This window comes from Leishmania infantum, chromosome 27, assembly GCF_000002875.2.
Source record: "Leishmania infantum JPCM5 genome chromosome 27".
NCBI classification, from domain to species: domain Eukaryota; phylum Euglenozoa; class Kinetoplastea; order Trypanosomatida; family Trypanosomatidae; genus Leishmania; species Leishmania infantum.
This window is the reverse complement of record NC_009411.2, coordinates 237,956-262,309: the sequence shown is the minus strand read 5'-3', so window position 1 is coordinate 262,309 and position 24,354 is coordinate 237,956. Positions and strand designations below refer to the sequence as shown.

General features: G+C 58.6%; 7 protein-coding genes across 7 annotated transcripts; all 7 read right to left on the bottom strand.

Annotated features, from left to right (window-relative positions):
• Positions 1 to 3,019: 3,019 nt before the first annotated feature.
• On the bottom strand, positions 3,020 to 4,561 carry LINJ_27_2670 (conserved hypothetical protein; the record flags this gene model as incomplete). Its single annotated transcript, XM_003392589.1, has 1 exon — positions 3,020 to 4,561. One exon carries the CDS (start codon positions 4,559 to 4,561, stop codon positions 3,020 to 3,022), a length of 1,542 nt encoding a protein of 513 aa, XP_003392637.1.
• Positions 4,562 to 8,956: 4,395 nt separating this feature from the next.
• On the bottom strand, positions 8,957 to 9,460 carry LINJ_27_2660 (conserved hypothetical protein; the record flags this gene model as incomplete). The annotated part of the gene is made up of 1 exon (XM_003392588.1): positions 8,957 to 9,460. One exon carries the CDS (start codon positions 9,458 to 9,460, stop codon positions 8,957 to 8,959), a length of 504 nt encoding a protein of 167 aa, XP_003392636.1.
• Positions 9,461 to 10,163: 703 nt separating this feature from the next.
• Positions 10,164 to 11,108, bottom strand: LINJ_27_2650 (hypothetical protein, unknown function; the record flags this gene model as incomplete). Its single annotated transcript, XM_003392587.1, has 1 exon — positions 10,164 to 11,108. The coding sequence occupies one exon, from the start codon at positions 11,106 to 11,108 to the stop codon at positions 10,164 to 10,166; it is 945 nt and encodes a 314-aa protein (XP_003392635.1).
• Positions 11,109 to 12,559: 1,451 nt separating this feature from the next.
• Positions 12,560 to 15,232, bottom strand: LINJ_27_2640 (conserved hypothetical protein; the record flags this gene model as incomplete). Its single annotated transcript, XM_003392586.1, has 1 exon — positions 12,560 to 15,232. The coding sequence occupies one exon, from the start codon at positions 15,230 to 15,232 to the stop codon at positions 12,560 to 12,562; it is 2,673 nt and encodes an 890-aa protein (XP_003392634.1).
• A 638-nt stretch (positions 15,233 to 15,870) lies between these two features.
• Positions 15,871 to 17,310, bottom strand: LINJ_27_2630 (conserved hypothetical protein; the record flags this gene model as incomplete). Its single annotated transcript, XM_003392585.1, has 1 exon — positions 15,871 to 17,310. One exon carries the CDS (start codon positions 17,308 to 17,310, stop codon positions 15,871 to 15,873), a length of 1,440 nt encoding a protein of 479 aa, XP_003392633.1.
• A 1,742-nt stretch (positions 17,311 to 19,052) lies between these two features.
• LINJ_27_2620 (conserved hypothetical protein) lies at positions 19,053 to 20,441 on the bottom strand (the record flags this gene model as incomplete). Its single annotated transcript, XM_003392584.1, has 1 exon — positions 19,053 to 20,441. One exon carries the CDS (start codon positions 20,439 to 20,441, stop codon positions 19,053 to 19,055), a length of 1,389 nt encoding a protein of 462 aa, XP_003392632.1.
• A 908-nt stretch (positions 20,442 to 21,349) lies between these two features.
• On the bottom strand, positions 21,350 to 24,319 carry LINJ_27_2610 (conserved hypothetical protein; the record flags this gene model as incomplete). Its single annotated transcript, XM_003392583.1, has 1 exon — positions 21,350 to 24,319. One exon carries the CDS (start codon positions 24,317 to 24,319, stop codon positions 21,350 to 21,352), a length of 2,970 nt encoding a protein of 989 aa, XP_003392631.1.
• Positions 24,320 to 24,354: the final 35 nt, after the last annotated feature.

Below are 24,354 nucleotides of genomic sequence, written 5' to 3'. Positions count from 1 at the left end.
GGTCGCGCCTCGGCGCACCCCGCCGACCTAGCCGCGCTGCTGACGCACCGTTGGAGGTTGCGAAGAGGAGACTGAAGGGCGAGCACCTGCCGCCACTGCTGGAGGCTAAGGAGCATCGACTGTGAGTACACGCGAATGCGGTGCAATGAGCACGTCACATTCATGGCGATGCCAACAGCGTGAAAGGAAGAACCGGGTATATAGGAGAGCGTATCGAAGGATGTGGCGCCAGCGGCTGTTGAGCCGCCACGGCAATGCGCGCGATGTGGTGACTGAGTGGAAGTCTTCCACTTCGGCCGCTGCGGCAAAAGTAACAGCAGTGCATGCTGGCGCGCACGAAAAGAGAGCCAAGCCAACGATGACGCCAAGGGCCACGGCAGAGGCAATCGCAAGGCCGACCAGCAGACCCACATTCCTGCCACGAGGTGGAGAGGGTAGTTTCGTGGTTGTGGTCCTGCACAGCTCTACGAGCCACCGGAGGCTGAAGCTGCTGAAAGAGAGGGTTCCGTGACTTTAGCCGAAGCGGTCGCTGTCTGCCCAAAACGCGGGATGCCGTCGGCCATGAGGAGAGCCATCAACACGCGCGTCTCGCACTTTCTGTCTGCGAAGACCGGGTAGCCGTCCAACATCGGCCACAAGTTCGGCATGCCGTCAGCCGATCGGCGCCTTCCCACCCGCTGACTGTGGGACTGTTGGGGCGGAGGCCACCTCGGTGAAAGGCGAGCTGATTGCCGTCTCCGCTGAAACATACTTGGTGGTAGCACCACACACACTGCAGAGCTAGCAAGACGATGGGGCAGCCTCCGGAGTAGGCCGTTGATCCACGGAGGCAGGCGAAGCACGTTCGAGTGTATGTGAGAAGTCATGATTTCTTTGAGCCTCTGGTGCACCTCCACAAGCATGTGAGAGGTGAAAGCACGACGTCGAGCGTTTCGCGTCGCTGCATAACGGCGCGTTTTGTCGCGAAACGGTAGGCCGGGGACGTAAAGGTTCTGGCCCCGTTGATCTTGTCGATAAGCCACCGTGGCACGCGCCAGCGCCGTGAATCAGAGCAGAGCGAAGACGAGGCACACCACACGGCCGCGCCGCCGCGCTCCGAACCTGAGGGGGGGGGTGGGAGGCGGAAAGACGCTCTCAGATTCTAATAAGAGCACATGGGTGCTCTAGCGCTTCTCGCCTTCGCGACTGCTGCACTCGGACGCTGCTGTTGCCGCGCGCGCGGCGCAAGCGTTGAAAGCCCGCCGCCTCTGCAACTTTGTTGGATGAGACCACGCAAGGAGCTGTCAAGGCGCTTCTCTTGCCGCATGGGAGCGGGTGCATGACACTTTTACGGCGAAATGTCCTGCGCCGCCTCTTCTTCTTTACGCGACGAAAAAAAAAAACGTAGCGCGCGTTTTCGGAAGCGTTCGAATCCCGTCGATGCGCATGGCGGATGCAGAATGACACCGGTGCCCCCTCCCCCATGTGCGAATGAGCAGCAGGGCACAGAAGGGCTAAGAGACGCCGCCTATGTCGTTGAATACCTCGGCCTCACGGTATGCCGCCGTGATGCTCAGGATGACTCTGTAAAGTGAGGACAGAGGTCGAAAACAAGCGGCCGCGCCAACAAGGAGAACAGGTACAGTGGGCGCCGTGTGCACATGTTTACATGTGGCGCGCAGACGGATGTGAAGAGGAGGAGCGTACGTGGGGCACACGTCACGGAAAAGAGTGAGAGAGCAGCGAAGCGTCAAGGTCGATTCGAGGCACAGCTGTGGAGCGGAGCATACCTTCATTGAGAGAGCGTGGCAGATGCTCATAAGAGAGCGACATCAGCACAACCAGGCAGCCCATGGGTACCAATGCCCGTCCAGGCTGCCTGTTGCACCCTCGTTCTCTGTCTCTTTGCGCAAATCGAATGACCCGGGATGCGCCGGAGCAGCGTGCTTGATGACACGCTGCGCACAGCTCCGTCAACGCACCTGGTCGTCTTCTCTTCCTTTCGTCGAGCCGGAGCGAGCCTTCGTGCGCCTTGTTCGACCTCGAGCACCTTTCGCACTCGGGCAAGGTTCCTGCCACGTATTCTTACCTTAACGTGTGTGCCTACCGTGTGTGCGTGCCAAACAGGACATCGACTACATCACGCTTCCTTCCCATGAAGAGATCGACGGAAAAGAGGAAGACAAAAGGAAGAGGTCGCGTGCGGGTACGGGTGCGTGAGAGGGGGAGGGGGTAGGATGTACATGGAACACAACGAAATTCAGAGAAGCAAGAGGGGGAGAGAGCCGAAGACAAAGAGAGCATGGACATCGACAAGCGGAGCACGTGGAAGGACGATGATCACGGCAGCAATCACCGAACAACGAGACAAGAATGGAAAAAGAAGAAGGCGCAGGAAGTAGGCTCGAAGCCCCAATGATCACATGTGCAAGCAAAACAAAGAGATGAGAGCAAGAAGGAAGGCGCACAGGAGCCGCAGCCACACGCGGACACTCACGACGACCCGACACACATGACACACATAAGCTCGTGCACCAACGAGGAAAGGAAAACAAACAGATACGAATGGAGGAGGACGAGAGCCAAAGAGTAAAAAGGAAGAGATAGAAACGGCAGCCTGGAGGAGCCGCACTGTGCACATGCATACAGATGCCGAAGAAGAACACCACAAGGAAAGGACAGGCATACGCCGCAACATCCGAATACAGCAACAAGGTGAAAACACACACACACACACATGAAGGAACTAGCACAAGGAAGCCGACAAGACAAGAAAGCACAAGTCACAACACACACAGATATTATATGTATGTATGTGCGTCTGTCGGTGGTGGTGGTGGTGATGGGGGCTCTCTACCCTTTCGTGTTCGTCACACAATCAAAAGAATACGCGTGCGTATTCTCGAGCACGCATCAAAAGTGAAAACGCACCTTTTTTTTTGTTTTCTTCGCGTAGACCCCCCCTTTCCATTTGCCACACATTTTTATTTCGCGTGACGGCGATATTTTACATTATCGTTTCTGCTCGCAAGCGTTTCGCTTAGTCGATGAAGCTCACGCTCGAGGTGCGGCGCAGTCGTGGCCGCGGGGTGTCCATGATGCGCTCATCTGCGCACTCAGAAGACCGCGAGTTCCACAACGATTGTTGTATCAGCGGCTCGCTATAGAGGGGCGGTTGGGCGAGTTCTACTGGAAGAGTCGAAACCATCAGCTGCTCCGAGTATCGGAGAGGCACCATCTCCACCGGTGCAATAGGGTCGAACCTCTCACTCGCTGCGAGGTCCTCGCTGCGGGCGCTACAACAGGAGTCTTGGCGCTCCGGATAGTCCTCCATCTGTTCGTCATCGTTTCGGAGAATCGACCGGCGCCCGGAACGGTCCTTGCTGGGTGAGGCGGCGTGAAAGGAGCGTACAGTCCCACTGCTACTGCCGTTCGAGCGAAAGGACGACTTTGGCGCGAGGCTGGAGCGCCGCGACCTGCGTCGCTTTTCGTTCAACGACGCCGCTGGGGCAACCAACTCGCCCGATGTCGTCGACACGGCGCCTGCAGGCTCCTTGGCCGCGAAGCAACACCAGCCCTTTTGCCGAGCTCTGCCCATGATGAGGACAAAAACAAGGGCAATCACCAGTACAAGGAAGATTGAGATACCGACCCACATGGTCACCTTCTGGTCGCCCTCCTCCTGTGTCGTCGGTTCGCTGGTCGTGCTCGTGGTGGGTGGCAGCGTGGTGGTAGTAGGAGGCGTCTTGGTTGTAGTTGTGGTAATCAGAGGCATTGCCGTCGTGGGTGGCATGGCCGTCGTGGTGGTAGTCGTGGTGGTGGTCGTCGTTGTCGTGGTCGTCGTTGTCGTGGTCGTCGTTGTCGTGGTCGTCGTAGTCGTTGTTGCCGGCTCGACGAGGCACATGGCATAGTAGCGGTTTGTCGGGGCTTCACCGTACGAAAACCAGCTTTCACTACTGTCCATCCAGCCTGCCGTTGAAGACGTCTGGGACAGGATGAGCATCGCGTAGCGCTGGTGCTTGCTTCCCGGGTATGCTTGCACACCCTTCTTCTTCGTCCAGTGGTTACTCGAGTCCGTGCTGAGCATGCCCGCACCGACCAAACCACCGTTGCTCCCCGAGGCAGGGAAGTAGTTGCCTTTGTAAAAGGCGTAGGCGTTCTCGATGCCGCTGTACCGCCCTTGGTCCCAATACCAAATGCAGTTCAGCGTGGCCTTGGACGTTGTGCACTGGGAAGAAGACAGAATCGTGGAGCCTCCCAGGTAGCCACAATAGCTAATCGCACCCGCCGCCGTCATCTTGTTCACCAGCTCCTGGTGAATGGCGTCAGATACGTCTGGCACCAATACACCTCCCTTCGCCTCGCACACCTGAATGTGAGAGCTGCGCTGAGTGGAATCAAACGTGTTTTCCACGATGATCTTCACATTGCTCGCGTCGTACACAGGGGCGGAGGCATAGCTGAACACCACACAAACGAATAGCGCCAACGCGCATACGCTGAGCAGGCCACGCTGCAGTGGCCTCTTGTAACGATGGCGGGAGGAAATAGACATGTAGGGGCCTGAGCACACGCACGGCATCCGCCGTACGATCCCCGCCAACGAAACACGCACAACGTTGAGGAAGCGAGAAATTTAAACACACGCGGAAGCGTCTAAGGGCACGGCTGCTGGATGTGTGACGGTCTGGGGTCTGTATGCAAGCACCGCACGCCCACCGGAACGCAGAGAGAGTCGTAGATGTGCGTGAGAGGTGGCGGAGGGAGAAAGGAAGAGGGCTGCAAGACGCAGGTCGGCCCCCTCGCAGCGAGCAACAAAGTTGCAGCCAAGAACAACAGTGCAGAAGCGCGAAAGAGTGAGAGCGAGCGAGACAGGAATGAGCCCGCACACCTATGGCACAAACACTCACCTCACCGGCCACGACCCCTGCGGGAATAAAGAAGCACGGCTAGCACTCGTTCAAGCAGAAGCTCTGCTGCAAGACGCAACCACCGCCACAAACTATGGGAGCGAGCAAAAGGCGAAAAAAAAAACAACAACAACGCAAAACAGAACGACAAAGGGAGAAGAGAATCAGGTGTACCGCTCGAAGAGTCGTATGGGCCCTGACATGTTTGTCTTGCTTCGAGGATGGCAACGGCGGTGGTTCAGGTAGGGGCAAGTGCACGGAGGTACGTGGAGAAGCGGCTCAGCCTGTTCACCGGAGCGACAGAGCGAGAGAGACAGGGGAAAGGTGAGGGGAGAGCCACACACGCACACGCAAACACGCAGCAAGTGTCGATGCAAAGAAGTGATGACGCCTACAGGAATGCAAAGAGAGAAACACGAAAGGAATCAAACGGGGCAAGAAAGCTGGTGAGATGGTGAGTTGCTACGCACACGCACAGACACAGAGACAGACAAACAGAGGCACACAACGAGCTCCCCCCACCCCCGAACAACAACGGAGAGGTAAAAAATATACGGGGAGCAGTTCGGTGAGGAAGACTCAAGGGACTCGGTAAAAGGCAATGGGCACTCCGTGTATTCCTTTCCAGCAGCTCACATTCACGGATGAATAGAATGAAGCGCCGTACGCGCAGTGAGAAAACGCGAAAGAGAGAGAGGGGGCGTTGACGGTGGAGCACAGCAATACTGCAATGCACAGTGGGTGCGCTGGTGACGAAGACGCGCTGATGATGCACCGCCTTCCGTACCGCAGAGGAGGTCGTAGAAAGACACAGAGAGACCGCCGCAGGCAAAGATGAATAATGAAAAAAGAAAAATTCTGCAAAACAGCACCTTCGTCGAGTCCTTCTTGGCGGCCACCGAGCAAAACAGCAAACACGCACGCGCGCGTACACACATATATATCTATATATGTTTTCTATTATGCGCAGAATTACCCAACTACTGAAAACAAGAAAAGAGAGAGGGGGAGGTCGTAAAGGGAAAGAGAGCAGGCGAAATGGCCGACGGACAGGAATGGGAACAGAGAACAAGAATCTCCACCACCACCACCCCCACCTCACCCGAAAAAAAAAAACAGTTGGGCTCGTCGGTGTGTGTTTTTCTTGGTGGCTGACTTTTATGTCTCCTATTTTTCCGTTGTTCGTGTTGCGTATGCGCACCAGAGCGTTGCTCTCTGTTCGTGCTCGTGTGTATATGCCCGGCTTTCTCTCGCTTGAGCTTTACGCCTGCTTCCCTGCAGCCTAGGCCTCCCTCCCTCTGCGGAGATGAGTACCTCTGTACCTGCGTACCCCTCGGTGTGTCCTGAAAGAAGGTCGCTTGCCTGTTTTTGTTTTCGTCGTCGTCTGTGTTGGTATCGGTCGCCACGACGCGGAGCCGCTGCCACGCGGAGCTACCCCAAAGACAGAGAGAAAGCCGAACAATGTTTGCTACAACGCACAGTCTTCGCGCTCCTCTCTCCAAAACAGCGTCTCCCCTTCTGACCTTCTACTTGTCAAGCAGAGAGGGCCAAGGTGGAACGAGGTGGGGCCCAGGCGAGTTGGTGATGACGAGCAAGGCAAAGTTCGCCTCTAACGCATAAAACGCGGCACTGCACAACCCGTCTTGCACGCGGGTCTGTCCTTGGCAGGGACAGCGCGAAACAGAGAGAGCGGTGAGGACAGCACTGAGCCGCTCACCTGGACACACGTGAGCACCGTCACAATCTGAAGACAAGAAACGTTGCCTGGAGTCCGTGACAGACGGCGACTGCGGTTGGCTGGACGTCGCCGCGGTGGTGGGCCTATGCACGAGAATCAAACGAGGTGGAAGAAAGAAAGACAGAGAACGGCTCTAAGAGAGCGGATAACAAAGGACACGGAGAAAGAGAGAGCGCGAGAGTAGGGCAACGACACGCGGATAAAACGTCGACGCAACACGAAAAAAAAAAAGAAGCAGATGGGGAGAGACGAAGGAGGACACGATCAAAACGGCACCCGCCTCCAACATGAGCGGGGTGAAGCGAGGGAAGAAGAAGCGAGACGGGCTGAAAAAGGAATAAGGAAATCACACACTTCAATGCACCAATATGCACGCTTAGAACAACATGAACCCCGGCAGGCGCGAGTGCCTACGCATCCGTCAAGAATATGCACGAGAGTGCTGTGTCGCTGGAGAGGAGGAGAAGCAAGCCCACACCGAAAACAAAAAGGAAACAAAAAAGAGAGCGACAAAAACCCAGAAATAAAGCAGTGCAAGCAGCTACGCCCAGTCCAAGCAGAAAGAGAGAATGGGACACACGCACATACACAAAGGCACACGCCACTGAAAATTGAGCTCTTTCACGCACATAAAAATCTGGTCTGCACCTACGCGGCGAAAAGAAGGCGGGTGGTGAGAGGGAGGAGAGCAAGGAGGGATGGACAACGTGAAGAAGCACCACAAACTGCAAGAGGCAGCTCAGACGAACCGAAAATGTCTACCTCAAAAGCGAGAAATAGGGGCACCTGAAGGACAACCGGAACCCGGGAAGATCAGGGAGCAAAAGACAAAGAAAATATAACAAAAAAAAACGAAAAGGGAGAGAGAGGCGACAGTGACAATGTTCAAAAATCCGAAGAAAGTAAGCAATAATAAGAAAGAAACGCCAACACGCCGAGAAACCGAGGAAGAGGAAGAGAGGGAGGGGGAGGAGAAGATCAACTGCAAAACAAGCCAAGAAAAACGAAATTTCCTTTCGCTTCTGCAAGCCTCCGTATGTCGTGCGCCGTACGATGGTCGTGCACTTTCATGCTCAACTGGGTTGTTGCTGCTTGTATGTCCGTTCGCTCTCTCCTTTTTTTTTTCGTTTCTTTCTAGTTCTCTTACGATGTGTGCAAGCACACACGTGGGATGTTTACACGTGGGGAGAGGTCGTGGTGAGTGCATGCATGTGGTTACGTATGCGTGTATATATGTGCATGTATATGTATGTATGCACAGGGATGTTAGCGACGGGACATGTGACAGAAGGCAGCCGAGGAAGAAGCGACCGAGGGGCGCGACGAGCAGAGATTGCGTAGGCCATAAAAAAAGAAGGAAGCGGCAGGCATCGAAGACATCGGGGAGCTCGCGCCGAAAGGAAAGCAGCATTGTTCTGCGGTACACGGTGAGGCTGTGTGTGACTTCAGCGTACGCCTTGCAGCGTCCGCCGGCACAGAGGCGCGCAGTCAACCCCGCCATGGACATGTTCAGTGTGGGAAGTTGCAGAAGTGATGTTGTCCCCTGCTTTGGAGTTGCGCGACCAGCCCAGCAGCGCCGGCCCTTGGCCGTCACGCTTTCCTTTTCCATCCCTGTGGCGCTCTCCGCCTAGTCCGCGCCGCGCAAGCGCGCTTGAAAGCGTCTCGGTCGAAGGCCATTTTCTGTGCTTGCTCGACGTGTTTTGCTTTCATAGTTATTCTTGTTTTTTCCCCTTCGCCGCTTAAAGGGGGTGGGGGATGATGCCTGGCAGAATGAAAACAGACATTAGTGAACAGCTCGTGCAAATATATATGTATATTCCTGTTCCTTTGCACGACTGCTCCGGCGCGGTGGGCGGAAGCGGGAAGGAGGAGGGGGGGCACGCGCGCCATCATCCAGCTTACCTACCAAACTACTACTACGCTATAAGACGGAGGAAAAGAGAACAACGGGAGGAGAGCGAAAGCTTCCAACAACAACGCACACACAAACTCGGCAACAGTGCAGACTCTGGAAAGGAGAGAAAAGCGCGCACTTTCGGTGCTCGAAATATGAGCGCGCGCGCATGCGAGCATGTGGGTGTGTCGGTAGGGGAGGGGGGACGAATATGCGAGGGGGGGGGGCATACACAAGCACGTACGAGCCGTGGAGGGGAGAGGCTTTTCAACAGCAATGGCGGCCCCCAGCGCACAGTGATGCACAGGCGCCCATGATGATTCGAAACCCTGGAGTCACATGTGCGATGCTGTTCTGCCCCTCACTTCGCTCCCCACTATGTCGCTTCCTCTTGCCCAAGCCTGTCGCCGAGTCCGCCAGCGCCTCCGCTCAAGCTTACGCGTAAAGCTGCGATTGGTTCTGCGGGAGCGAGGCCTTGATGTCTACCGCGAGGTATTCCTCGATTTTGCCATTCTGCACGAGGCGGCGCGCCTGCTCACCAAACACGGTATTCTGCCTCACGTAGGCGCGGAGGCGGCGGCGTTCCTGGATGTGCTCGGAAATCGCGAAGACAAAGAAGGTGGGCAGCCCCACCAGCATCAGACGTCCGTATCCCTGCGGGGTGTAGCGCCAGCGGCTCGTCATGGTATCGCAGATCGCTTCCTTGATCTTAGCGTCCACACCGACGTCGAAAAAGTGCGGGGCGCCGAACTGGCGGCGGATGGTCGCCGCGCCGGCGGTGTACATGACAAGACCCCCCATCACCGCACCAGCGGTCACAATGTTTGCCTGCCGCCACCACTGGCGGTTCTTCTCAATCTGCCAGTCGCCCTCCGTCTGGAACTTGCGCCAGCGCAGCATCCACTCATCCAGGTACTGCATCGTCAGCTCGACCTTCATTTTGTCGTTCGAGATAAATGTGGTGTATTTTCAGGAATGGGATGCAATGAGGAGGCGTTTGCCCGCACAAAACGAGCACTTCTGTAGGTGGCTGCAGGTGGACATGTGCGTGTGACAGGGGGTGTCAGTGACGGTTGGGAGGTGGAGGAGGTGGGTCGTGGTGGTGAGGCGCACGGCACCACAGGAACGAGAAGGCGCGAAAGACAAAGAATGGTGAGCACGCAGAGGAACGCGGCACCGCCAGACACGCATCAGCGTTCACGTTCAGGCGTCAAGGAGAGTAAAGGGAGGAAACATCCCGGGAGAGCCTACTGCCGGAGAGCGCGCAGAAGCGTAACCGGCAAGACAACGAGAAGACAATGTGTACATGACGTTCAGCAGATGCCTTCGGCGTGTCGCCTCAGAAGCGGCGGGTGGGGTGGGGAGGGTGATGGTGCACCTGACCCGATTTCCTTCGTCCCTTTTTTTTTTGCGTTTCATTTCAGTAGAACACGGGAGTAGAGGCAGCTGGCGGCAGCAGCCATGTATGCCGCATGCAAAACCGAAGCGACCGCGAAGTGCACCCACGCGCAGTTGGGGGGGGGGAGGGGCAAAAGAGAAACACACCTGTGCGCTGGTCGGGCCGTGGTCACGGCCATCAGCGCAGTCAGGCAAGAGGGAAAGCAAATATGTGTTCCCACACAACGCAGCCACAGGAGGGCCGTCAGAGAGCCGTCAGCCGCCCTTTCTCGTCAAACGCGCCACTCAAATTCTCGCATAGAATACGCAGCAGCGTAACGCGGCCGACGGCAATCTCTCGCCGAAGTTGTGCTTGAATCTCCTCGGCAACACCAGCATCCACGAAGACACCGCTCTCGGCGTGAACAGGTGCGCTTCGGCTCAGCATTTGATGCAGTTGATGCAGACGATCTTTGAGAGACCGTTGAGACGCTCTCGCCTTAGCAAGCGAAGCCCTGGCTTCCGCAACTTGCAACTGACACCGTTGCGCAATAGGTGCCGTCGGCGCATGAGCGCGCCGACGCGCCACTCTGGCGCTCTCACTAGAGTTGTGAATCAGTCGCTGGGCGCGCGCCAACTCCGAAAACAGCGGCAAGCGTTGGCGGCACAACAGAGTCGTGTAGTCAAGCCGCCACTCACACAGGAGAAGCAGCGGACGCAGCATGTGCTTTTCTGACGACGATGCGACTGGCTTGTCAGCCCTCGAGCCGGGCGAAAACACCTGCGGTATAAGAGATGTCTCCGTTGGCGGCGGGGTAGCGGCCTGTAACGCTTCATGTTGCCGTCCCTCGTGCGCCAACAAAGTCACAAGACCGCGCTCGGCCCTCTTGTAGCAAGAAGATGCGAGCAGCATCTCTGCAGCTGTAACTGTGGACTCTCGCACCGACAACCCTTCTTTCAGAGTGGCATCGACGACGGCCTTCACATCACCAACGACCCCCTCCAGCAGCCGTAGCGTGTGGTTGTGTGACTGCAGGACAAGCTGGCGACGCTCGCGTGCGATGCACGCGACCTCGTACGCTTCTCGGGCCTTGAGGTAGCGCTGCAGCGCATGCTCACGCCTCACGCGCTGGTAGGCGAGCGCGGCGTGTTCGACGGACGCGTCGTCGGCAGTCTCCAGTTCCGAGCTAGAAGATGAAGCGGACAACATGACGCAAGCAAAAAAAATAATAATACACGCGTCAGCCCTATCGTCTCCGCACCTTGCAGGGACTGCCACCCCGAGCGGAAGAGAGACGCTCGCTCCAGCACGGCCGGTGACTTTCGAAGGGAGAAGAAAAAAGGCAGCACAAACAATGCGGCGGGCGAATTCGGCGAAGAGAACAAGACCCCACACGCACACACAGCCGCGATGGCAGACTTTGTAACCCACGTGCAACGGAGAGGGTCGTCTTTCGTTGCTAAACCGTCGGCTGCAACGACAAAGAAAAAAGAAGAGGGAGGGGGGCAAGATGCTGCTGCTGCTGGTCCGTGCGCTGAAGCACCGCCGTGCAGAGAGCGAGCTTTCTGCCCTCGTGCGCGTGGATGTATAGAAGTGTGTGTCTGTGTTTGTGAGTGAGTGGCTTCATATGTCGGGAACGGAGCAGAGCCATTGTCAACGTTAATCGATTCTGTAACCTTCTTCCGTCTCTATGCTTGTGTCGAGCGCGCGCCGAGATGATAACGGTGGTTGCAGATGCGTAAGGAAAGGGAGACGGGAAGCGCAGCCACAATACGGCGCAAAAGATGCGCGAGCAGTACTCGCAGCATAAAACGAAGGCAGGTGAAGAGAGAGGGAGAACAAGAAGAAATGAGAGATGTTCCCCGGCACCACCAGCAGCGGCACATACCTACATACATGCCACACGTTATCAATCAAACATCAAGGTGGATGCAGAGAGGCGGAACAGGGGGGACGTCCTTCTAGAGAAACAGCGACGTCAGGGCTCATGAACGGGGGAGAAGAAGCAGCTGCTGCCACAGGAGAGGAGGTGCTCAATGTTCTCAAGACCCTTTTCTGAAAAGACGCGGCAAGATGCAGGACTCGCTTCACCCTCACCGCAATTCCTTCTCGTGTACACCGCGATGCATATTATCCGCTTCCTCGCGGACGCGACAAGCAAAAAAAAAAGAAGGCGGACGATGCCGGAGGGGAGGAAGACGAGGAAGCCTGGCAATGCGCCTTATTCTTTCCAACACAGACACAGACGCACACACACACACATAGCTGCACGCTGCTTCTCTCCACTTTTTGTTTACGGTTTCGCATGAAGTCTTCCTACGACTCTTCACCACACACACACACGCCCGCGTGCGCGTGGTCGCTGTCTCTCGAGGGCGTTGCGTAGGTACGCCCTGCACGCGTCTCCCTCCCTGTGCCTTGCTCTCTCTTCATTTCTAGCGAGCTCCCGGTGAATCCCGACGCATCCGGCACAGCCCCCTCTCCCCTTCCGCGACCCACCCTCCATCAGTCCTCGCCGCCCTCGACAGTTACAAGCAGTGCAATGCACACCAACACGCACATGTGTAGAGGGACTCACACACACAAAAAAGATAATGCATGCACTCTCGTACATACAACCGAACGCTGCCGCGCCTCGTCTGCTTCGTGGGAGATCCGCGTCAACCTTTGCGGTTGCTGTCGTCGTCCATCGTGTCATGCAGGGAGTCGACCGTGTAGCCTTGCGCATCTGCTGTCTCAGCCGCCTTGCGAGCCTGCATACCCTTCACGTCCAACCAAATGTCCATCGGCGTCACGAAGAGGCTCCGTTTCTTGGCCTCGCGGTATTTCGCGTAGAGTTCCTTGCTCTTTGACTCGATGCGGGCATCATCGAGAACGGAGTAGTACGTCTTGCTCTGCCCAGACGGACGGCGCACCTTCACCTCGACCGAGGGCCAGTACTCCTTGCCCAGCTGCGCCTTGCGAGCGTCCGCCAGCAGTTCAGACAGCTTCGTCGAGCCGTAGGTTATGTTGTCGTGCTGATCCTCATACTTGTCGCTGTCGAGCTTCAGCACACCCATTCCAACGCGATGATCAGCGAGAATGCGCAGGCGCCTTTCCGTCTGCATCTCCACAAATGGGTTTCCGTAGGCGTCCAGCCGCTTCAAATCGTCGAGGCGGCACTTGATGGAGACGTTGCGGTTGTGAACGTCCACCATGCGCTGATACCAGCCTTGCCAGTCGTATCGCTTGTACTGCAAATTGTCGTACTGCTCCACCATACCCATCTCCGTCGGCACGTTAAACTGCGTCGGCTCCGTCCCAACGGGGCCGAGCCGGCGACGCGTGCGCTGCGCCATTAGAGCCGCTGCCGCCTGCGGGACGTAGGAAAGGCGAATGTATATGCGCGTCATGCACTCCAAGTGCCACACCGGCGACTTCGACGCAGCAGAGGCGACTGCTGGGAGAACGCCTGACTTTGCCCACGATGGATGGCGCTGACGAATGGACTCCAAAAGGAGGTCGAGCACACCGGTGTCCACCTGCGGGCGGCGCACTGTGCGCTGCTCCGCGGTGGCTAGCTCGGCACGTTCGAGCTCCAGCAGCGAAACCCCTGCTTCACGAAGCACGGCAAGCGTGCTCTCTACCTGCTCATACGACGTGAGGTTTCGGACCAGCTGCTCGGTCCTGGCCTTGCGTGCCCCCGTGCGTTCCTTGCGACGCTGCAGAGCTGCCTCCACCTCGGCCGCGTACTCGTCACAAAAGAGCCGCTTCGTGGCGTGTTTTGCGCCAGTCGCGTTCTTGAGCAGGCGGTACACCGCCCCCAACGTCGCCGGGTCGGAAAGCAGTTCGCGCGCATGCTCGCGCCAGCAGTGTGGCCAGTCCACGGCGGACATGGCGGCGTCCCAGTCCACCAGCTGTTGGCTCTTGCCCGCCATGCCAGAGAGCTGAAAGACGTGGCTGACGTGTGCCTTGATAGCGATGTCCGTCCCACTCATCAGTGACTGCAGCAGCGACTTCACCTCAGCCGTACTGTCAAAACGATCCACCATGTTCTCCACGTCAGCCCGCAAGAGCTGTCGGTCGTCTAGCATCGCCTCACACAGCGCAGCGTCGCGACTCCAGTCGTGGAGCCTGGCGGAGCGCAGAGCCTTTGCGAGACGGCCGCACCCCTTCACCTCTCCTAGCAGCTCCTTCAGAGCGTCTGCAGCGAAGCGGCGCTTCACAATCGGGCTAACCGTCGCGAACGCTGAGGGGACCACGTGCTGCTCGGTGGCCACGATGCCCTCGTCGAGATGAGTCGATGCGGTCTTCAGTTCCGCAGGAGCGCGGTTATGGCTCTCAGAGATCGAGACTAGCAGCAGGTAGAGAGCGACGGGTGCCGTCATGGGAGGGGTACGCACCGTATCTTCCATCATGAGCGCCTCCCATGCAAAGCCAAGCGTGGCACTGACGGGCGAATTCGAGGAGGAGAAAAGGTCCCTCTTGTGTGCCGCAACGCTGTCGAAAAAGACGCGCCACACGCCATCTCCATAGCCCACGTACGGGCTGTTGCGCACCATCGGCAGCAGCCCCTCGCGCAGGAAAGCGTTCCGCTTCGCAATGGCCTTCCGACGAAGCACCTCGAGCGCCAGGGCGCCATCCTCGCACGGCGACAACGCAGACATGTCTGCCTGGTACCTAGCGTGCAGCGCGGCGAGCTCGCGCTCGAAGGCTACCTTGTCAAAGACGTGCGACGTGTTCAGTTTCCCGTAAGCTTGAACCGCCTGCTTCCATAGCGCCTCTAGCTTCTCCTTCGCGCCAGGGACGCCCTGCTTCGCCATGGCTGGGATCACCTCGGCTACAAACGTCTGCACCATTGCCTCAGCTGCTGGCGACACAGGCAATGCGTCCGAGACGAGCAGCTCTTCAAGGAAGAGAGGCAGACGCGGGTACTGGTCGCCAAGCCAGTACTGAAGCGTGCCCCACTTCTGGTGCAGGCACTGCCGCTCCTCGAGGGACGGGGCAGTCGCCGCAGCCACGCGCAGCACAGAGCTCTCTGGTGGACAGGACTCTTGGTTCGGCAGCGTGCGCAGGTACGGGTCCTTGTCGCTAGTGCCGAGGCCTTCGTGCACTTTGGTACGAAAAAGGTCTGCTGCCGGCGCGGCGTTCTGCACACGCGTGAAGTTGGGGCGAATCTCCATTGTGGCCATCGACTGATGATTGACAAGACCCGCGCCATGTGAGCCAATAATGCGGTCACGATGCTGCAGTTGCATCCGCCGCGGCGTTGGTGCGACACTGCGACATGAGCTGCAGAGCGCGACGCGGCATGTGCCGTGCCCACCTCGCACCTGCTTTGGGAAGCGCAGCATTATACCACAAGCCGAATATATATATATATATATATATATTTGAAAAAAGAGGCGGTGTGCAGAGACGGGGAGAGGAGCTGAGCTGGCAGCGGCTCACTGCGGGCCCTGTTTTCGTGAAACAGTCACCTGCTGCAGCAGCAGTGCATGTGCAGATGCGTGCGCCAGTAGAGACGATGAAAGGGGCAACCGAGAGTGAGGGACAAAACCGTCCCAGTGCGCCACGACCATAGAAATCGCATCAAGTCGGCAAGGCGGAGGAGTCAGAACCAAACAGATCAAAAGGGGAAGAGAGGGGAAGGAGAGGGAGTGAGAGGCGCATGGAGTGCAGTGCCGCAAGATGCATACATACTTGTATGAGGGACTGTTTCAAGGTGTACCGCTGGCTCTGCACTAAAAGCCCACCAAGAGAGCGACAGTGCGCGCACACTCGCACCACGGGGAGCAGTGGAAGGAAGAGTGCTCAGAGAGAGTGACAAACAAACACACACAGAGACAGACACACATCAGGCCTCCACGTTTCGTTGCGCAGCCATTGGCGTACTACGATAAACGCGTCCGAAAGGAACACTTGAAAAGAGGAGGAACACGGCGTGCGCGCGGTGGAGTCTGCCCGACGCGGTCGACGCACACGCACAAACTCACAGGAATAATTGGCTCAGCAAACACACCTTCTGAAAAGAGGAGGCAAAGGCGCCTGCGTGGAAGCCGAACTCGTGGAGCGCCATGTACTGCAGCCCCTCATCGTACGTCGCCCCCTCCGCCCACGCCAGACCTAACAAGAAGCTGGACTGCATCGTGAAGAGTAGCACAAATACCGTCAGCGCCTTCATCAAGAACGCCTTCAGCATCTCGTTCGTCATGCCCACGACGGCCGCTGCGTTGCGCGCCCTGGGGGAGGGAAGGGAGCCGGCGCCTTGGTAGTAGATATGGCGCACGACCAAGTAGACGAGCCAGAGGGGCACATAAATCCACACGTACCGGACAAGACCCGACGAGCAGAAGGTGCCCAGGAGCGGCACCAGCACCGCGGCGAACGCCACAAAGGTGGTGCCTTGCATCAGAACCGTCGGCAAGTCATTCAGCTCAAGGGTGCTGATGCGCAACAGCAGCTCCACGATAAAGACGGAGTCCGCTTTCTCTTCTTCCTTCACCACCACCGGCGTGGCGCGGTCGAGGTCCAGAGGAAGGAGCGCCATCATGGCGTACTCCCAGACAGAGGTAAGAAGGCCGGAGAAGATGTTCGCCGCGCCGCAGACGCAAAAGCGGCGCCAGCCGCCGTGGATTCCGCCAAAGTGGTACTGAATATAAATGAGCATCGTGAACTCCTTGGCGGCGCAGAGGATAATGTAATATGGGTGAAACTCGAAGATGACACGCTGGCTCTCTCGCCGCACTGCCTCCATGGTGTTCGTCAGGGCCTCCGCAACGACAGGCGCAGGCACCGCCGCAGGTGGGTTCTCTTCATGGTACACCTCCGCTTCCGCGATTACGTCCGCATCGCCGGTGTACGGCGTCGTTGACGTCGCGCTCGGCAAAGGTGTTGCTGAGCAACCGCTCGCCACACCAACTAAGATGACGTCCGTCGCAGAAGATGCCGAGGCACCGGTCGAAGGTGCCGCCGCACCGGTGGGCGCGGCAATCCCGCGGAAGAAGGCGGCGCTGTTGTACAGCTCCACGGGCGACATCACAGGGGTGGTGCTTCTCGCCGTCACGGCAGCCACATGGTGCGTCTGCGTCATGCGGTGCGCCTGCTCGGCAGATGGCGCCTCCACAATGTGAGCCGCCTTGCTCATCCACAGCACGCGGCGCCACTGCTGGAAGGTCTCCATCACCATGCGATCCTGATGAGCAAATATATTGAAGACGGCGTTCACGGCCGTCACCATAACACTGGACATCACCAAGAGGAGGAACGTCGGTATCAAAACCTCCGACGGGAGCTCCTTCAGAATCGAGGACATGTTCGCCTCTCCGATCGACCCATTGCTCGGCTGTGGCTGGACGGCAATGAACCAGGAAGGCGGCGGCGAAGGTGGGTGAGTGGAGCCAACAGAGCCCCGAAGGAAATATGGCGGCATCGACTCGCTAGAAGAACGAGGCAAGAACTCTGGCACAGAAACCACGAGAGACTCACTCGGTAGAATGCGGGGCGGAGGCACGCCCACGGTGGGGGTTCAAGAAGGCCGCCTTGGAGAGATATACAGAGAGAGGCACGGGCTTCGCGCAGAGGACGGTCGTGTTCTTTTTAGGGATAGAAAAGAAATGGGATCCAGTAGCAGTGCACAATGTCGAAATAACACTCGGAGCGCGAGTGCTGAGTCTGCGTGTGAGCGTGGGTGTATGAGGTGAGTGCAACAGAATATTGGTGTGTGTGTAACGTGGCCCGTAGCAGCGTTGGCTGCCTCACCTCCTCTACGTCACCAGAAACGTGGCACCGTTCACAAAGAGAGGTGAGGACTATACAACAGAAGAAAGATGGACATGAGAGACGCACACGGACACACAACCTGCATCGGCTACCGCTTTTTCACCAGTGATGCGTTAGACGACATCCATGGCAGCTATACGGGCGCCGTGAAGGTTCCACTCGTGAAGTGCCAGCGCGCTGCACTTGGCGGCAAGCAACAACAACAACAGCGACAGTGCACAAGCACACGCTCAGCCGCAGTTGGGTGAAGGGAGCTGGGGAGGGGGTGCAGGCCAGCAGCTGTCACGAGCGCCGCCGCGCACTGCTCAGTAAACGCTGCTCCCATCACTGCAGAGCGGAACGCGAGCTCTGATGGCACTCCTTTCTGCGGTCCAATGCATAGAGGCAGAGGCACCTGCCACAGAGAAGGAGCGCGCCCGATTCCGATTGTGTGCCCGTGGAGGTGTACGCGCACGTGTTCGTGGGCGCATGGGGTGAGGTAAGTTTCGCTTGTGTGAGTGTGAGAGCCGCGGCCATACACAAGTGGGGTAAGATACATGTAACTGGAGGGAGGGGAGAGGGGAAGGTGGCACGAAGAAGAAACTCACAAAGACACAGGAAGCGAAACAAGCGTAATCAAACAACACAAAGAAACATCGAAGGAAAGACACGCACAAGTGCACAGGAGGAAGAACAGACAGCGGCAACGGCGGAGGTGCTGCTGTTCGTCCATCATACAGCGCATGAGGGCGAAAAGTAAAAATAACACGAAGACATACCTGCGCCTGTGAGAGAGACATGCCAGTGAAGCGAAGAGGAGGCAGAAGCGCCCGCGAAGCACGTCAGTCCATCCCCAACCGTTCACGAGCACACACCCCACGGGCCATGGGCCCAGTGACACAAGAAACGCACCCGGCCAGAGGCTTGTGGGGTGAAAAGGAAGCAAAGCAACACCTCCAGCAGCAACGTCGCCGGAGGCGCGCCAGCCATCCTCGGCTGAGCGGCATCGCCGTGAATTGCGTACTATACAGAGGAAACACACGCAAAGAGGAGTATGTACAAAGAAAAACAACGGCAGGCACGCAAGAGCACAGGCAATGGCATCGCGCGGCCCGAAGAGACGCAGCTAAGAGCATGAACACACTAACAGCGATCGACCCCACACCCATGTCTGTGGGCCACGGCACGCAGCGCGCAACACCCTTTACACGAGCATCCGAACACAGAAAAGATACACATACAGAGAACGAAAGGAAGGCGTAAAGGGGAAGCAGCAGGAAGACAGGCAAGCAGCAGCGATGTGCCCAGTACCCACTATCACTTGCAGTAAGTGGTTCTGCGCTGTTCCGCGTGCCGTTGCCTTCTACTGTTTTCCTGGGTATGAGGGCCAACACACTGCCTCCGCTCTCGGCCCTAGACAGCAAACTCGGTGGGGGACGGGAGCGACGCGATGGGGCAGTAGCGCTTAGGGGTGTCGGCCTGTTCAGTCGATGTCCAGGAACGCCGACTATCGCCATATGCTAACGACCCTCTTTGGCTGTTTGCTGCAGCGGCCCGCTGCTCCGCCTCGGCCTCCACCTTTGCCATGGTTTCGCGCAGCTCCTCCATGATGCGCGCGGCGCGGTGGTTCCAGCGCCTGTAATTCTGTGCCAGGGATTCGTTCGCGCGACGCTCCTGCAACCTTCGCGCACGCTGGCGGTGAAGCTGTACGCCTTCATCGAGTAGCTTTCCGGCCTCGACGTACTGCGCCGCCTGCCGCTCCTTCGCCTGCTCGGCCCGCTCTTTCTTCTCCTCCGCGCTCTTTACAATCTCGACGCCACGCGCCACGCGCTTTTCAACAAGCTTGCGGAGGTTCTCCTGTTGCCGCTCCTGCCGGGCGGCGTGGAGTAGCCTGCGCTGCTCAATATACGCCTCCTGTTCCGCCTTCTCCTCCGCGTAGCGGCTTGCCTGCTGCCGCTGCCGCTGCTCCAGCTCCTCCACGAGGCAGCCGTGGTTCTTGCGCTGCGTCTCCAGGATGGCCTCACCGTTTTTCCACACCACCACAGACTTAGCGCGGCTGGCCTCCTTTTTCATCACCCACTTACTGCGCTTTGACTCGCGAATCGCGTACAGTTTTGCCTCCATCTCTTGTTGGTGGATCTCAGCCAACCGCGTCCTCTCTGCCTGCTTCTCCGCATCCTTCCTAGCCTGACGCTCTCGCACCTTGCGCGCGTAGTCTTGCTTGGCCTGCTCGCGGTCGTGCAGGTCCTTCTGCTTGCGCTGGCGCTCGGCTTCAAGGTTTGCTAAGTTTCGTGTGCGACGCTCCTCATTCGACCCCGCCTTCATCACCGTCTGCTCCTGCACCTGCTCATTGTGGGCTCGGCACTGATGCGCCTTGGCATCCGTGCGACCGTTGCGATCTTTGTAGTAGGCGAGCTGCATGCTACGCATCTCCTCCACCTGTGCAATGCGCTCCTTCTCGGCATTCTGCCGCTTCTGCTCCGCCTCCTCTTCCATCTGGATGCGTCGCTCGTAGGTGTCCAAAAAGCGTTGATTGTTGCGGAGCTCGATGCGCCAGCGGGCCTCGGCACTGAGTCGCTCTACTTCGTCCAAAGCAGACTGGATCAAGGTAATGCGGTGCTCGACCTCGGCCGTGCGCACGCCCGCCGGCGGTTGCCCAGTTGTCTCTTCAAGCAGCCCACGCAGCTGCGCGATGTAGGCGGCATACTCCTGGCAAAGGGCGTAGTCGTCCGTCTTCTTTTTCAGCGAGCTTTTCGGCACCATGCCCTTGGAGGGCGTGAGAGGCGGCAGATGATCCACCATCCGGAACAGGGGGTTTGCCCGTCGCCTCCGTGCACGTCAGTGCGGGGGGGGGGGGCGGAGGGGTAAAGCAAGAATGCTTTGTCCTGATGTCACCAAGGAGGGTGGTCGGTGATGTGCAAGATGACACAGGAGCGACTGAAGGGTGCCCTTCTCGCCTCACGCCCCTCACTTCTTGTTGCGATTTGGCAAGCTCCTGCACCAGTACCACACGCGTGTATGGGAGAAGCCAGAGCGCGCGGAGGAGGAACGTCAAAGTAGCAGAAGGAGAGACTTCATGCAGAGAGCCAGAGCAAGGAGGACGTGCGATACCACGTAATCGATTGTCTTGCGTCTCGTTTATGCCAACCGTGCCCAGAGCGCCGCAGGAGAAGAGAGGGTAGTGCATCTCTGGGAGCCTAAACCCTCTTCCGCATTATCCAGGAAGCACCTCGCCAACATGTGCCAGCTTGCTTAGCATCCCCGAGACCCATACGCGAGTGCGTCTATGCTGGTGCTTTCGTTGAACTAAGCCTGCGCGCACCCTGGTGCGTGACGCAGCTGCCTTTTTCCTTTTGTTCTTATCTGCACCATCTTGAGATGCTCGCATCTCGTACTTCTGCAGCCTCCAATAGGCAGGCGGGCGGTTCACGGAGCAAACAGAGAGGACCGCATACACACAAACACATACGCACACTCGATCTAACGTGGCTCTCTCTCTCTCGTATCACTACCACCGATCCACCTTTCAACTAGAACCAAGAGACACGGTGTGTCGACTCGCGACCCGCGTGCAGAGACAGGCGCCACAAACACTGTTCCACTTTTTTCTTTACCTTTTGGCGAACGTGCTGCACAAGCAGCGCTGCACGGCCTTCCATCCGCCCTCTCGCTCCCTCCGGCTCCGGTGCGAGCCTACATCATTCGCCACTCTAGTCGACGGCACCGGAGCGGCGCTGATGCTCTCGCACTTGTCGCAGCAGCAGCTCACGCCCAAGACGCGCTCGGTCCTCTGGAGTGCTATGCATGATTTGCTCAACCAAAGACGGCGGTTCCGCCAACACGTTGCAGCGACTCTGACGGGCGCTCCCGCTGGAGGGGCGTGCTGCCAGTCGACTTGGGTGACCTTTGCTGGTGGGTGCGGGGGCGGCGGGTGCCGATGCCGGCTGACGAGTTGCTACCGCTGACGACCCCGCAGGTGCCGCAGCCTGCAAGTTGCGTTGTCGTTCCGGCGCTTCGGGGTCTTTTCTACCGGCGAGGGCGGCGGAGAGAACCCGTGAAGCTTCTGCAGATGGGCACTTCAGAGATGCAGGAGAAATTGCCGCAGGCCCGCTCGCAGTGGGCGTGAGTGCTGCAGCGCCTCCCTCCCGCTGCGCTGGTGTCTCAACACGGGCGGCGGCGCTCCGTGAACGCTCGCGCGTCGACGATGGAGCCAGATCTGAAGTGCCCCGCGCAAAAAGCTCTCGGGCAATCGCACGGGACGCATTGAATACCTGGGCAGAGACAGAGGGTACCACGGAGTCGACCGCAAGCGCTGGCGCGGTGCCCTGCATGCGCGCACTTAAGTAGGCGCGCCGCAGCTCCTCACTCTTCGTTGACCTTACCGGCACCGTCACGTCGGGCCGGCACGCGTACGGGATCAAGCGGCGCGGCGCCGGCTGGAAGGTGTAGTCAGCCCCCTCGACGAGCGCCCCATCGCAGATAGCGCGTTTACGCTGGCTCTCCTTCCTCCACTCGACCAGCTCCTGCGCCCGTCGAGCGCGAACCTGCTCGATCACCTCCGGGTCGGGTTTCTCTCGCTTCACGCGAGGCAACCCCGCAGGGGAGCTCTCCGCGCTGCCTGCGATACCTGGAGCACTGTCTGCCCGCTTCAGTGTGGCGGCACTCGCAGCCACGCGCGTCGAAGGTGGCCGAGGAGGAGCGTTGCGGAGGAGAGCACTTTGCACAGGGGTCACCCGTTGCTCCGCCAAGTACTGAAGCACCACTGCCACAAACTCACCTTCCGTCAACTTGTGTCGCCCGCAGCGCTCCACGGCTCCAAGCAGCTCCTCAGCTTCGTCAGCGCTCAGGACGTCCAGGGCAGCGCGAGCCAGCTGGACCACAGGCTGTGGTGCGGTGGCGCGGTATGCGCAGTGCTGTGCGCACGCCACGTGCTGTGCAAGCGCGCGGAACTTGGCGACTAGCACAGCGCGGTAGTACTCTTGCTGAAGCCGCTTGCGCTCACGGGCAAGCTCTATGACCTGCTCCGCCCGCGCCAGTCGTGCCTGCTCCTTGTCCAGTTCGTGCTTCAGTTGACCTTGCGCGACGCCTTGCTCAGCATGACGGTACAGTTCCTTGATGATGTTGCCATCGCGCTCGCCTGATGTGACCTTGGCAGCCATGATGCGCCGCGTTTCAAGCGACAAGGTTGGGTGATGCTGATCTGACTGCGCACCGGCACACTCCGCCGGTCCAGCGTCGCTCTCATATGGAACAAGGTCCGCGTTGTCCTTCTGCAGTCTGGCACGGACCCCGCTACGCACGACACTGCGGGCACACAAACGCTCCACTACCTCTGCCACCTGCGCCGGTCCCATCCGTGCCGGAGAGGGGCGGCGGCGCTCTTCTATCTGATGGACAAGCTGCGGCTTGACGTCCCGCTCGAAGGCGCGACGGTTCTCCGCCTCTGTGTACAGATCGTGGAACACGGTAGTCACTGCCCGCGGCGAATCGATGACGGCGGGGTCTAGCTGAGCAGTCCGCAGGGTCAGGGGACGGAAAGTGCAGGACTGCAGCTCGCGCTCCACCTCCTCACTCTGCTTCTTGGCCAACCATTGCTTGCGGCGGATAACCTCAGCGTTAAAACGGTTCTCTGGGCGGAGAGAAGCCGGTCTACGTATGCGCGCGGCGTAAGGGGAGACTTGAGGGGCGAATGGACAGTCACGTCGCCGGCGCGCCTCCTCCAGCACCTCCTGCCGCGCCTTCTCGAGCGCCACCCACTGTTGCTTCGCCACTTTCGCCCTCATCCCCTCCACGTACATGTCGGGAGGGAGGTCGCTAGAGCTGCCCTTGGCCATGTCACTCTCTGAGTAGTACGCGGAGGAGCCCCCGCGCTGCGTCGACAGGGTCCACGGGCACCTCAGAGCCGCAGCACCCTCTGTGCGCGACAGCGCTTGCATTAGCGCAGATGAGTACACCGTCGGTTGCTGCGGGCCCTGTCGCTGCAGCGAGTCGCTGGCGAAGGCGGTGGTAGTACCATCATCGCTGTACCACTGCGATCTCGTTTTCTGCGCGATCGCTTCCGCCACATGACTGTCTCCAAACGGGGAGTGTTGAAACGGCACCGGAGTCGGTGGTGACGCAGTCGCGGTCGACCGCGCGGGCATCGCCTGCGGGGAAGATCTTTGAGGAAAAGAATCCGACGGCGACGGGTGTGATGAGGCAGACGTGCAAGGAAACGCGTTCTGCTTTGCTGGCGCTAGGGGCAGCGCTGGCGTTTTCGCGGGGCCGCGCGCCGAACCTGGAGTGGTGACGTAGTGATCCAGCCTTGCCTTTTGCCTTACGCGCGACACGAGTTGCTGTATATGCACGTCTGAGTAGTCGGATTCGACCGGGATGGGGCTCCCCATCGTCGTTGCCTCTGCTGGATGGCGATTTTCCGTAGGCGTTTGCTCATTGTGGGTGCTGCTCTGCGCGCGCTTCTTTCCAGCGTCGCTGCTCAGGTGTTGCGGTGCTGCCGCACAGGCGTTGTTGGTGACGGACGCGGCTGGTGGCGATGGTGACGCGGGCAGCCGTGTGCCATGAACAGCATCCAACCACCCTGTGGAGCGGAGCTGCGTGGGCATGGGAAAACTACCAAGTTCCACCGAGTCGCTCAACGGCGACATCAAGGGCTTCGGCGAATCCTTGTCCTCCAAGGGCATGAGGTCTTCTATGAACACGTGTATGGATGTATGGA